General features: G+C 36.1%; 1 protein-coding gene across 4 annotated transcripts in view; it reads left to right on the top strand.

Moving 5' to 3' along the window:
* Cep97 (centrosomal protein 97) overlaps window positions 1-14900 on the top strand; it is a 30562-nt gene that overhangs the window by 195 nt on the left and 15467 nt on the right. For 2 of the 4 annotated variants that reach the window (XM_078044313.1, XM_078044311.1), the window contains exons 2-9: window positions 1887-2029; window positions 2965-3123; window positions 4107-4208; window positions 6777-6890; window positions 7426-7592; window positions 10425-10589; window positions 11269-11402; window positions 11832-12600. In XM_078044313.1, the coding sequence (XP_077900439.1) occupies window positions 1887-2029; window positions 2965-3123; window positions 4107-4208; window positions 6777-6890; window positions 7426-7592; window positions 10425-10589; window positions 11269-11402; window positions 11832-12600 (1753 nt within the window). Of the gene's footprint in view, window positions 1-5; window positions 519-1886; window positions 2030-2964; window positions 3124-4106; window positions 4209-6776; window positions 6955-7425; window positions 7593-10424; window positions 10590-11268; window positions 11403-11831; window positions 12601-14900 lie in introns of those variants that run through there. The other 2 variants (XM_078044312.1, XM_021733076.3) reach the window with 2 other exon arrangements.

Here is a 14900-nt window from a genome sequence, read left to right as displayed (position 1 = left end):
ATGCCTGGTAGAGAGGAGAAGCCTGGGTTTAGAGATGCAGTTCTGGACCAGTTCTTTTGATGCGGAGCTGTGGGCGACGCGCAGGCGCGCTGCCTTCTGGGAGTTGTAGTCCCGGTGCGCTGTCCCGCTCCGCAGCGGCGCGGCGAGGGCTGTACTCGGGACTTCAGTCCCCAGGAGCCTTCGCGACGCCAGTCGTCCGCGTCCCGCGCTCCCAAGCCTGGCTGGGCGGTGGGCTTCGGGTTGCTTTGACCTTTCTTAAACGTTTACTTTGAATTCGGGAATGCCTAAAGGGAATTGGCAGGATCTATCTGTTTTGCTTCACGCGTCCCTGTTCCCCCTCAGTTCTAAGAATGTTCAGGAAACATTTCCTCAGACTCTTCTCCGTAGACTGACTTGGAACCCTTGGAAATGGCCACTAGCCGTGATAAAAATCTAGGGATGATCCAGAGCCCACAGTTCTCTACCCCTCGTTCTGCATCCTGGGTAGGGTTTGATCGTTGCTGAGCAGAGCGCGAGGTGTAAGTGCTTTTGTGACCCGGAGATACCCCTGTGGAGTGCCGGACCTGGGCTCCTTTGTTTTGGTTACGGCTCTGAGGCTGGTAGCCACCTTGTGGATTCTTGGCTGGACCGAGATCGAGGCTCGTCTCCACTACTCAGACCCGGGCTGGTTGTCTGGGAGCTGTAAATTCTTGGGGCAGGAGTCGGTAGACGGTTCTAAGAGGTCTGTCGATCTCTTGGAATAGTGTGAGGAGATTGCACTTTCCTGGGACAGCATACAGCTTTCAACAACATTCCCAGAGGGGCTGACCCCTCACATGCTAAAAGCCTTTAGGTGATAGGAAATGTTGAGATCCGCCGGGATTGCAGTCACGCCTGATTATTTCCCGCAGTAGTCCTAATCTAGGTAGACATTTGAAATTGGCAGTTTCTCTGGCCCCGCCCCTTCTGATGGTTGCTTTTCTTAAGAAATCTCCAACTCCATAGCCCACCAAGGCAATTTAACTGACGATAATAGCAGTTAACGGTTATAGAGCGATTTTTTATGAGTCCATTTTCTGAATGCTTTAATCACCTCATTGTGTGTGTGTGTGTGTGTGTGTGTGTGTGTGTGTGTGTGTGTGTGTGTGTAACAGCATTTATAAGGCAGGTGTTATAGGATAAATTCCCATTTTACAGAAATAGAAAAAGTGAGCTCAAGAGACATCGGAAACTTGCTTAGGATACCAAAGTGGTTTACTGGTGGAGCCAGGATCTGAATCAGTCTGTTATGTTATCCTAAATAGCTTTCCTCAGCATCAGACTAATGTAATAAGTGTATTATTCTATTTTATAGAATTAACTGAACTATGCTTTGATTTTCAAATAGTTTGGGCACTTACAGGTAGGCCTATAGTTAGGTTGTAAGCAGGTTGATATTTATCAAACGTTTATTTCCATAAAAAAATGCCATTGTTACTTAATATGGAAGTAATAGCTCATACTTAAATGTGAACAATTTCAAAGGATTATAGAAACTTGAATATCACAAATCCAGTTGTAATTTGATATTTCTGAGGAAAAATTAGTTATTGAATCTGTAGTTATTTAGAACTCAAGATTGCTTTAGCTTTACATTTTTTAAAAAAATTTTATTGATTCTTCTTACTTATATATGACAGTAGAATCCATTTTGATAAAATTATACAAACATAGGATATATCTTATTCTAATTAGGACTTCATTTTTGTGGATGGGGCACAATAGTGGGAGCTTTAAAATTTTGATGTTTATTATGCTGTAGTATTTTTCTAACCTGTATAGAGGTTTTATTAGTATAATTCCATCCCTCTGCTTAGCTGTCATATTTTTTTTGTGTGTTTTCTAACAAATTTTCTTCTCTTTTCAAGGATCAGTGGTCAATTGGTCAGGGCAGGGACTACAGAAGTTAGGTTCAAATTTACCCTGTGAAGCTGATGTTCATACTTTGATTCTGGATAAAAATCAGATTATTAAATTGGAAAATCTAGAGAAATGCAAACGATTAATACAGGTGGGTGTTGCTATCCATGAAATAGCACGAATTTATTATTAAACAAAATAAAGCAATAAAATAACCTGACAAAAAGTAACTCTGCAGGCCTGGAAAGTGGTAAATGTTGCCTTAAATTTTTACATGACAGTTTCTCTTGAATATGAACACATATGTGCTACATTTAGAATAGACTAGAGAAAGAAGCATTATTAAAGAAAGAAAACATTTTATGTTGGTAAAATACTGTGTTAAGATAAACTTTTTAGGGGCTGGGATGGTGCCTCAGTAGAAGAGCGCTTGCCTAGCATGTGTGAGGCACTGGGTTTGATTCTCAGCACCACATATGCATAAATAAAAATAAAGTTCTATCAATAACTAAAAAAATTTAAAAAAAAAGATAAACTTTTTACCTAATAATGAGAGTAAAGAGTTTATTCAACCATTCATCATCCAAGAAATGTTTATTGGGTCTCTGTCATGTGTCTCTCTATGTTCTAGGTTTTGACTCAGGGCTTACATTCTCAAATTGTTGCTTTGTTAAAAATATCTTTAGAGGCTGGGGCTGTAGCTCAGTGGTAGAGCCGTGCCTTGCATGTGTGAGGCAGTGGGTTTGATCCTCAGCACCACATAAAAATAAAGATATTGAGTCCATTTACAACTAAAAAAATATTTTAAAATAAGGTCTTTAGTGATTGAAGGAGGTCTAATCACTCAGTTGTACCTGTGTTTTCTGTTGCTTAGGAACAACAACAAAAAACTAATACTGCAAATAATAGATTTAGATGATATATGTGAAAGGTACAAATTGGGTTTGTGTGTTTTAAACCACTGTAATATGAAAATAATATACACATGTATACACATATAGACACATATAAACACACACACACACACACACACACACACACATTTGTTCCTGGGAATAATCATAATAATATGTTTCCTTTCTACAGTTGTCAGTGGCTAATAATCGGCTTGTTCGGATGATGGGTGTGGCCAAACTGACCCAATTGCGAGTATTAAATTTGCCTCATAATAGTATTGGCTATGTGGAAGGGCTAAAGGAACTAGTACATTTGGAATGGCTGAATTTGGCAGGAAATAATCTCAAGGTAAACTGTGTATTTTATTTTAGAAATTAGGTTTTTTAGGTTTTTTTTCATTATAGATCTATTTTCTATAAAAAAGAAAAATTGAAGCAATATAGAAATAAGTAGTTTAAAAAAAATGAAATTACTCCCATTCTCCAGGGATAACATTTGTCAACATAAAGTTTAAAAAAATCTCATTTTTAAACACACAAAGCAGTATTCTTGTAAATGGGAACAAGAATCCATATTATATTTAGGAAAAAAGTCAATCAAACAAATACAATGGTAAGGAGAGAGTTTATGTCCTGCTGAATTAAGCATTAAGTAATATTTAATGGTACAATGGAGAATATACTGTTTTAAAAGTCATGATATCTGGATTCTAGTCTTGCTTCCGCTACTTAGAAACTGTATAATTTTGGATAAGTTAATAAGTGTTTCTTTGTCTTACTTTTCAGTGGACTAGATTAAATGATAGTAATAGCTGCCTTTTGTTGAACAATTTATGCTAGTTTTTCTCCTAGTGCTTTATCTGCTTTAGGTCATTCAATCTCACTACAGCCTACAAGGTAGGTATAGTTATGATGCCAATTGTATAGATGAGGAAATTGAAGCATAGAGAAGTTAAATAACTTGTCTAAAGTCATACATCCAGGAAGTTGTAGAGCTAGGATTTAAATCCAGGCTGTTTGGCTACATTCTAAACTTGTAAACTCTATTAATTTTCATGTTATTACGGTTTTTTCAGACTAAATATCTAGGATGGTATGAACTGCTTGCTAGTCCTCTATTCATAGAGGAATTGTGAGAGTGGAAATTTGTAGCATGATAGTTTATTATTAAATTTTGTTAGCACTCTTCCCCTTTCTCTTGTTCAACTTTGCTGCCCTGCTTCTAATAATAATAAGATATGGTAGGTAACTCTTTCAGCTTCAGGAACTATGGAATAATTTTAATTTTTGATTTTGAGTACAATAAGTAATGTGATAATTTTCTTGTGATAGGCCATGGAACAAATTAATAGCTGCACAGCTCTACAGCACCTTGATTTATCAGACAATAATATACCCCAGATAGGTGATTTATCCAAATTAATATCCTTGAAGGTAAGCATGTTTTCTGTTATTTCTGAAATTGTATCCCAAATAACAAGAAAATATTATCTGATTAGCCTCAAATTAGCTTCCCATATATGAAGAACAGATTGTTTTTATTATGATAAGAATTCTATTAGAGTACCAAAATAAAATATGGAGTTTTTTATAGTTCTTTTCTTTTTTATCCTATCTTCTTTCTTTTTATTGTGACAGAATCTCAGTGTGTTGCCCAGGCTAGCCTCCAAATTCTGGGCTCAAGCAATCTTTTAACTTCAGTTTTTCAAATGCTGGGGCTATAATAATACTCCACTATGCCTGGCTTTGTTGTTAGTTTCTATGACTGATTTGTTTTATGTGAAAGTGATCATTGTAGCTAAGATTCTTATTTACCATTGTGTGCACATGATAGAATTTCCTTCATGCTCAACCAGCAAACATGCTAGTGGTTTTAGTTATATAGTAAAAACACATTAGTAAGGTTGAAAGTAACAAAACCTGAACTTGAGTCTTTTTTGTTTGTTTGTTTGATATGGGGTCTTATGTTTTGTTGTGCAGCTCCTGAGCTCAAGTGATTCTCCTGCTTTAGCCTCTTAAGTAGCTGGTGCTAATAGGCGCTTGCAACTTACAGGTGTGCACAATCCTGCCTGGCTGAGTTTAGTTTTTTTGTTTTTTTTTAACACTTAGTGTTGCTATTTTTTTAGTAATAGTTGCTACTTAATTAACAATTAATTTCTCTTTACTTTAAAAGATGAACACTTTTTATTAATTTTTTATGTATTTTATTTTTTTTAAAGAGAGAGAGAGAGAATTTTAATATTTATTTTTTAGTTTTCGGTGGACACAACATCTTTGTATGTGGTGCTGAGGATCGAACCCCGGCCACAAGCATGCCAGGCGAGCGCACTACCGCTTGAGCCACATCCCCAGCCCCAACACTTTTAAAATAAATATATTTAGTTGTAGAGTGACACAATACCTTTATTTTATTTATTACCAGGCAGATGCTCTACCACTGAGCTATAAACCCAGCCCATAGAATATAGTACTTTTTAATGAAGGGTAATGTATCATGCAATCAACAGATGAAATCACAGCTTCGAAAAACATATGTAGGCCTTTTCTGTAGTTTTGATTCATTGGATAGTAGTACTTAGATCAGAATAAACTCATTAAACCTTAAAAGCAATATCTTATCTCTGTGTTTCTTCAAAAATCACTTTTTTGGGGGGGGGGATGGGGGGTGGTATACCAGGAATTGAATTCAGGGGCAGTTGACCACTAAACCACATCCCCAGCCTTATTTTATATTTTTTTAGAGACAAGGTCTCACTGAATTGCTTAGCACCTTGCTTTTGCTGAGGCTGGCTTTGAACTTGGGATCCTCCTGCCTCAGCTTCTGGAGCTGCTGGGAGAAATCACTTTTAGCAACAACTATACTAAACACGTTGATGTAGACAGATACTACTCTTAGATACTAAGAGAATTCAAATGAACTAAAGATAATTGAACATTTTAATTTGTTTTTGTTTTTTTCTGGAATGGAAACATGATTACCAGATCAGAATCCTTAATATTCAGAGTCTTGTTTTTATTCTTGTTTGTTGTTGACTTAATGTGAATCAGCCTCATATGCAAAATGCACATTCTGCCTTCCTCTAGCTTTTTTTTTTTTTTTTTTTTTTGGTGTGTGTGTGTGTGGTACTGGCGATTAAACCCAGGGCCTAGGACATGGTAGACAAGCACTGTAGTGCTGAGCTAGATCTGCAACTTTTTATATTTTATTTTACTTTATTTTTTGAGGCAGGACCTTTCTAAGTTGCCTAGACTGGTTTTGAATTTAATGATATTGCCTCAGCCTCCTGAGTTGCTGCGATCATAAGCATGCACCACTGCACCTAGCATCCTCTAGCTTTTAGTTACCAAAAGAGTGTAGTTGTAACCTATGGGCTATTTTATTTTATTTTATTTTATTTTGCTGTGTTAAGAATTAAATCCCGGGCCTTGTGCCTGCCAAGCAAGTGCTTTATCACTGAGATACTCCCTAATCCCTGGTTGATTTTTTTTTTTTTGTCTGTTTGTTTGTCTTGTTTTTTATTTTATTTTTTTATATTTGTGGATGGTCAGCATGCCTTTATTTGTTTAGTTTTTTATGTGGTACTAAGGATTGAACCCAATGCATCATACATGCTAGGCAAACACTCTGTCACTGAGCTACAGCCCCAGCCCTGTATGATTGTTTTAATGACTTTTTGTTCACTTTTTTCATCCTCTATTTTGGTGTTTTGAAGGAAATGAATGAGAGTATTCAAAATTGCTCTCTGTATTTAATAAGGTAAATCTCACAGTATGCTTGGACAAGTCTTTAACCTTCCCTGAGCTTAAGATGCTGTCATGAAAAGACAAAGTTGGATCAGAATATATCCTAAGACCCTTTGAAGTATTAATAATCTTTGATTTATGTGTAATGACAAGTATAACAAAATAGATTCCTTTATTCTTGCAAATGCCATTTTAATGTTGTCTGACAATTTATTTGTACTTTATTCATTGGTAATTCATATTGTTTTTACGTTCAAGACTCTACTTTTACATGGAAACATCATCACCTCGCTTAGAATGGCACCTGCTTATCTACCCAGAAGTCTTGCTATACTGTCTTTGGCAGAAAATGAAATCCGGGACTTAAATGAGGTAAAATTTGAAGATATTCTGTGGGATCCAGGATATTGGAAAGTCCAGGAGATGCATTGGAGAGGTTAGTGGGCTTACTTTTAGACTGTGAGCATCTTGGAAGAAAATCCATCAAGACGAAACACTTGGCTCTAGATAATTGTTATTTCCCCCCCACCCCACTTTTTCTGGATGTAAGTCACACATTAAGGTTTAATTTCATTTGTTATACTGCAGCTATCACATTGGGAAGTGATTGGTGATAGTGAGACATCTACATTTCAAGGGTTACTAAGGCACCCTATGTTTTCAAAATAGGAGTATCTCTCCTAGGAAATAGTGCTGATACTTTTTAAGGGAATCTGTGCAGCAAGGACAAATGGTCATATTGTTGCAATTTTGGAAGTCTGTTGCTAATAAAAGAGTATTACTTATTTTCAGAACAAGAGGTAAATTGTTGAATTCTAAAATGCTGCCAAAGATGTGTAATCAGCAGAAACCCCGTGCTTGACACTGAATAGTCCATTTTGTTCAACAAATATATCCTTTGTTACAGATCTCTTTTTTGGCATCTTTAACTGAACTGGAGCAGTTGTCGATCATGAACAATCCTTGTGTGATGGCAACACCGTCCATTCCCGGGTTTGACTATCGGCCATATATTGTCAGCTGGTGCTTAAATCTGAGAGTCCTAGATGGATACGTGATTTCTCAGAAGGAAAGGTGAACATGACCTCTTTAACATCACATAAATCATGGAAGACTGAAAAGATTTCTAATGTATTACAGATTAATAAATTGGATATTTCTGAAAATGTATGTTTAGAAATTAAGAGCATTACTGCAATCACATAGCAGGCTATATGCTGATTATTTAGGATTGTCTCTCCCTTCTGCATAAGAGCAAGAAGACAATGTGAGCCCCAGAAGTTGTGGGTAGTGAGTCTAACTTAGTGTCCAACCTTTTAGTAATTTAATTTTGAAGAGTTCTTTTGTTAATAAGTTGTTTGGAACTTGAAACAGTTTTGCACAGATAAGAGGTTATAGATATTGTGGAGCATCTTTGATCAATCCCACAAAAGCTTATAACCTATCATGTAATTAAGTGAAATATTAATGATAATATCTTAGAACTTAGGGCTAGTGATGTAGCTTAGTGGTAGAGTGCTTATTTACCATGCACAGGGCCCTGGGTTTGTCCCTAGCAACACATACTCACATCCCCACCCCCACCACCACCAACAACAAAACAAAACAAATAACAATAAAATTAGAACCCAATTACCTTTTATAATTCATGCAGAGAGTTCCAATTTGGAACTAGTAGCAGACATACCAATTGGTCTTTCCTTTCTCATACCTGAGAACTGGTAGTACTAGAACTTCCCCCTCTCTGGATCATTGATCTTCTCTGTGGCTTGGACTGGGACCCTGACAAGTGGAATCTTCTGGATACTGGTATAAGATCAGTAGAATCAGCAATTTAGAAGAGTTAAGGAACTAGGATGTGGACAAGAGTCAGGGAATTAGAGGGGATGAGATGAAAGTTACTCTTTTTATCATGCCTCATTTCACTCTTTGCTCTTAGTACATACACACATGCATTCATGAACATAGCACTTACATTCTCCCTCACTTTTTAAAATCCTCTGTACTACAGATAGGTTACTTGAGGGGTTTCCTCATAGAGGATGAGTGGCATATTGTAATGAAATTTCCTTCTTGAAATTTCATGTAGTTGCTGGATAGAGTAGGGAACAGTGAGGAATGGCATCCAGGAACTAAATAGTGGTGATGCTGGTACAGATTAAAAGATATATGTTAGGTCTAGTTTGCTTAAAAAATGGGTGGCTTTTCCTTTTTCCTGAAATTGGTGTTGCTCTGAGAAGAAACCTTATTTTGTTTCAAACTGATTGGTTCTAAAATTAGAATGTAGGCTTACTTGAATTATCTTCTGTGGCTCTTCCTTTAGGAGAAAGAAGATATAATTATTGCATTTTTCTATTGTGGCAATGTTTTCATATCTGAGAAGCATTTTTATATCTGGTAAGGTGGACAGAGATAATGACCTTCCATAATAGCCCAATTTCAACATGGCCAACCTGGTTTCCTTTATGTACCTTCATTTACTCCCCCTTTTTCTGAATTATTTTGAAGGAAATCTCAGTTTACATATCATTTCATCTGTGAATATTTCAGTATTTTTCTCTAAAAGAGCTTTTAAAGTGGTAATCACAAAACTAATATTATATCTCAAATAATTAAGGATAATTTTGTAATTACAGATATTCAGTCAGAGCTTACATTTCTAATAGTTTTTCTATTTTTTAAAATGGATTTTTTTAAAAATAAGATTCAAATAAGGCCATGTTTTGCAATTGGTTTATATTGCTATTAAATTTCTTTTTTTAGTGTCTTAAAATATCAATTTTATTTATTTGTTTTTTAAAACACTTTTTTAGTTTTCGATGGGCCTTTATTTATTTACATGCAGTGCTAAGAATTGAACCCAGTGCCTCACCCTTGCTAGGCAAGTACTCTACCACTGAGGCCCAGCCCCAGCTCAATTTATTATTATTACATGCTCCATAGATTGATTGTGCTGATTGGGTGGTTTTCACTTGGGATCATATGTCCCTGCAGTCACATCACATGGGACTAGAGTCATCTGAAGGCTTGACTTGACTGGATGTCCAAGATGACTCCCTTAATCCCTTAAATCTATCTTTGTTTTTTTTTTCTTGGGTGTTGAAGAAATTGAATTATTTGGCCTAAAAAGTTTTCCCACTGTCTGCTCATTTTGCTGGGTATGGTTATTTCCTATGTCTTTAACATGTTCTTCTCTCTTCTGTACTACCTGAAAATTGGTAACTGGATATGAAGATTTGATCAGGTTCAGTTTTTTTTATTTTTTTTATTTTTTTTTATTTTAAGGTAAGACTACTACTTTGTGTCCTCTATTGGATGACATCCAGTGTCTGGTTGTCTCTCATGATTCTGATCAAAGCCTAAAACAATTAATTGATTAACAGTTGTAAAATGATAAAATTCTAATTCTATCATTCAGTTTTTTATTATGAAAAATCTAGGTTACCCATTGGTATAGTTTGTATAAGAAATGATATTTAATTCTTGCCTTTATTTACCATTTTTAGAAAATGAGTTGGTGGTTTACTGGCATTCTCTGTGACTAGTTTTTTATTTTAAAAATTGTCATTATGAACTAATGGATTTAAATGTTGTTAATGTACAGAAGTACTTCAGTTTGATAAGATGAATGGAAAAAATACCGATTGCTTCTTTGCAAATAATTTAAAAATATTTGGAGTCATTAATTCAACCTATGGAAAATCCTCTAAGTAAGAATAAAGCTTTAAAACATTATTAGAGTAAGAGAAATGAGACAGAGCATAGATTTTTTAAAACTTGAATGGATTTATGAAAAATAGCCAATGGCTTTATAAAGGTTAATTAAGAAGGAATGTCATTGTTGCTTAACAATGTATTTTGAACACCCCAGTGACATCCTCTCTTCTTTATTTCTTTCAATTCCAGTTTAAAAGCTGAGTGGCTATATAGTCAAGGCAAGGGGAGAGCATATCGGCCTGGCCAGCATATCCAGCTTGTTCAGTATCTAGCTACAGTGTGCCCTCTCACTTCTACACTGGGTCTTCAAACTGCAGAGGATGCCAAACTAGAGAAGATTCTGAGTAAGCAGAGGTAAACCCATTTATTTGTGGCAGTTGATGAATTCACAAGTGAAAATACCTCTAAGTCTTTTGTATGGTTAAGCTAGTGTTTTTGGCCTATATCTCCAGGCACTTATGCCCCTTGTCACTGCAGTAGTTCTGAATCACACAAGTGTAGCTTGCTCTGTGGCATCTGTATTACCAATAATTTCCCCTTAATGAGGGAGGAGCCAAGCAATATGAGCTGGGGGAATGGAATTTTAAAAACTATGTACTTGTCAGGGGCTGGGGGTTATAGTTCAGTGTAGAAGACTTCTTGCCTATCTTATTCAGTCTCTAGCACCTCAAAAAAAATGTATTTGACTTTTTAATGTAGGTGTGTCATACGTTTTTAAAGACTAATATTAAGAAGTATAAAAAAAAAGAAGTGTAACTAGAAGCATTTAGTGGTTACTTTATCAGAGATCCTGTATTTAAATATTTCTGTATGTGTATACATGTGTATATATGAGGCTGTCTATGGAATTTAAAAATGTTTTAACCTTTTTTTTTTTTGTAGTGTTTCCAAATAAGACTATAATTTGCCAGTGATTAATGATTCCTGCTTTGTAAACTTGTAAACTTCTACCTTTTTGACATTGTTACCTAGGAAGAATAAGAGCTTTCTCTTTTGTTTTATGCTGGATAACATCAGATGTTTTGATTTTTAGGTTTCACCAGAGACAGTTGATGAATCAAAGCCAAAATGAAGAGATGTCTCCTCTTGCTTCTATTGAAACAAGGGTACCCCTTGTACCTGAGCATTCAAGCCCTGTTCAAGATTGCCAGATAGTCCAGGAAAGTGGTAAGAAATTAATTTATTTCTATTCACTTTTCTTCAGGTCATTTGATTTATTTGGTATCATAATATAGAATAAGTACATATTTTATAATTTCTTGTTTAACTTCACTGATCATTTGGATCTGCTATTTTATAAATGTGTGTGTGTGTGTGTGTGTGTGTGTGTATGTACATTATAATTATTGCCTCTAATTTTAAAAAACATTTCAAGGACTATTAAGCTTTTGTATGGACTTGAGGCATTGAGTATTTTGATTATTACAAAAATTCGTATTCTTAATAATGTTTGGTTTGATGTTTTAGGTATATTGGAGAAAATCACTGAAGGCATTTTATTGTATTTTATTATATTTCAAGGAATAGATTTCATTAAAAGCATACAAATAACAAAACAATTTAATGATTTAAATGATACTCTGTTGATTCTTCTAGAACCTGTCATCCAAGTGAATTCTTGGGTTGGGATAAGCAGTAATGATGATCAATTATATGCTGTTAAGAATAGCTTTCCAGCCTCTACACACACTACAAGATATTCTCGAAATGACCTTCACCTGGAAGACATACAGACAGATGAAGACAAGTTAAACTGTAGTCTTCTCTCTTCAGAGTCTACTTTTATGCCAGTTGCATCAGGACTGTCTCCAGTATCACCTACAGTTGAACTGAGGCTGCAGGGCATTAACCTGGGTCTTGAAGATGATGGTGTTGCAAATGAATCTGTGAAGGAGCTGGAAAACCAAGATTTGGATAAGGAAGAAGAAAAGGCTTTATGGGTTTCAAATGAGGATTCTGTTCAGATGCTGAAAAGTAAGATCAGTTCAGAGATAAATGAAAAAGCTGTGTCATTACCTTGTCCTGCGCCAGCAATAATCAGTGCTATCTTGAAGGATGATAACCAAAATCTTACGTGTGTGTCATCTGGACAAAATGTTTCCCATACAGAGATAGATAGTGAGGAAACTATGTCTCAAACAACTTCAGAGAAATTTCCCTGCAGGATTTTAACCCAAAGATCTGTTGCTTTGGGACAAGATAAATGTACACTTCAGAAATTGAATGAAGCAGCCACAAAGCTTCAAGCCTATTGGCGGGGCTTTTATGCCAGGAACTACAATCCTCAAGCAAAAGAGGTGCGTTATGAAATCCGACTGCGCAGAATGCAGGAGCATATTGTCTGCTTGACTGATGAAGTAAGGAGGTGGGTCAAAAATCTTGTTGGGTGCTGTTTTGTCTCTTTGAAATATTGGTTTCTAAAGTCATTTGAACACTGTGCTGTTCTGGTCATGACACTTTTCATGCCATGTAGCCACTGTTAGCTTACTTGGTTGTCTTGTAGAATATACAGAAAGCATTTTGAGGGTACAGATTGTCAAATGCATCCTTATCCCCTTCAGAGCAATTGCTGCATGGATGCAGTATCACAAAATGTTGAATCAATGTGAGCTATAAAGGCATCTATAATTCTAAACATAAAAAGGTCCAGATGATATAGCAAATTTGGATAAGTAAAAGAGAGAAGATGAGGAAGTGTAGATGACATAGACGTAGAGAAAATAGCAGACTTAAAAGGGACTAAAATTTTGCAGTTACAATAGGAATTCTTTCTTTTTTTTTTTTAATTTTTATTTATTTATTTTTTTAGTCCTACATGACAGTAGAATGCATTTTGATAAATAATACATAATGGAATGTACATACATCAATCATATTGTCTATTTTTTTAATATGCATATATGTTTTAGATGTAGGTAGACACAATACCTTTATTTTATTTTTATGTGGTGCTGAGGATCAAACTCAGTGCCTCATGTGTGCAAGGTGAGCACACTACCATTGAGCTACAGTCCCAGCCCTGGAATTATTTCTTAATTCCATGGCTCATATGATTTACTGACTACCAACCCAAGAAGATTAGAATTTAATTAGCATTGCAGCTAGCAATATTTATTCAAATTATCAGATGGAAAAGGAGAAAGCAGCAAAGGAAACTGAGAAGGGACAACCTGTATGGTAGGAAAACTAGGAGAATAAATGTCCAGTTCCACAGGACGAAGGTGTTTTAGGAAGGATGAAAAGGGCCTTAGGAAGGAGAACTAGACAGTAGATTTAGCAGTTGGAGCTTGTTGGTAATTGTGTTGGTGACCCTTAAGACTATTCTCAAGTGTTATGATTTTCTAATGTACTTACAGAACTCTGGAATATTCTTTTGTTCATGCTTATGGTTTATTTCAGCAAAAGCATACAGATTAAAACATCATAGAAAAATGGCACATAGGGCAGAATGAAGGAGAGGCCAGGTACAAGCTTCCTGTTGTGTTCTCTTGGTTGTGTTGTACAGACAGGGCTTAATTCTCACAGCTATGATGTATGACAACACATACAAACTCTTGTCAAACAAGTATGCTCATTTTGAGTCCTGATGTTCAGTGTTTCTTTTTTTTAATATTTTTTTGTAGTTGTAGATGGATACAATACCTTTATTTTATATATTTATCTCTATGAAGTGCTGAGGATCAAATCCAGGGCCTCACACATGCTAGGTAAGCGCTTTACCACTGAGATACAACCCCAGCCCCCAGGGTTTTTATCTGGGGGTCAGTAACAGGGATCGAGTGTTCATGTGTCTGACCTTAACTACTCAGTCATCAGATTCCTTAGACATCAGACTGATGCACTGTGGCCTAAGTTCCCAGGTGAACAAAACAGGTGTTCACTAGGAATCACATTGTTGGCATAAACTATCTGTTATGACTCAAGACTCCATGAATACAAAGATACTCTTCAGACAGGATATTCCAGTGGCTTACATTGGAGGTTATCAACCAGGAGCCAATCAGGGGCAGGTTCTGTCTTTGGAACATGCAGGCTTGAATTTGTCAGTCCTGCTGAGTTAAGCCTTTGCTGCACAGTGATTTTCCTACGAGCACCTTTAGTGGTGTAGGAGGATGAAAGCCAGTTTGAAATTGGTTGGATAGTGAATGGGAGGTAAGAAGTTTAAAGAATGAGTATAGCCAACTCTTAGGAAGTGTTTGAGAGTCGGTGGTTGCTAGAGGAGAATCTGGAGTTAAAGAAGATTCTCTTTTTTTAAAGATGGGAAATACAGAGTGTATTTAGGTGTTGATGAGAATGATTCAGTGAGGGAAAAGCTGATGGTGTGGAAGAAAAAAGGGAGAAGCACAGGATTGAAGTTCTTGGAGTACAATAAGAAGGGATCCTGTGCAAAAGTAGAGGAAGTGGCGTGAGGTAGAAGCAGGAGAATGTAAGGTGGTGTGTTTGATGGTGGGAGGATGGGAAAATCCTGTTTGATGTGTGGTCTTTTTTAGTAATATATTAGTTGTGGTCAATATTTGAAAATGAGAAGAGAAGTGAGGGTTGAAATATGAGGTTTGAGATAGTCATCTTAATAGTGAATATATGAGAACTGGATGTTGTGATGCATCTAGCGACTCTGGAGGCTGAGGTAGGAAGATAATGAGTTCGAAACCAGCATTAGCAAAA

This window comes from Ictidomys tridecemlineatus, chromosome 3 (assembly GCF_052094955.1).
Source record: "Ictidomys tridecemlineatus isolate mIctTri1 chromosome 3, mIctTri1.hap1, whole genome shotgun sequence".
Lineage (NCBI taxonomy): Eukaryota > Metazoa > Chordata > Mammalia > Rodentia > Sciuridae > Ictidomys > Ictidomys tridecemlineatus.
The sequence above is the reverse complement of the archived record's forward strand: the minus strand, read 5'-3'. Positions and strand labels throughout refer to the sequence as shown.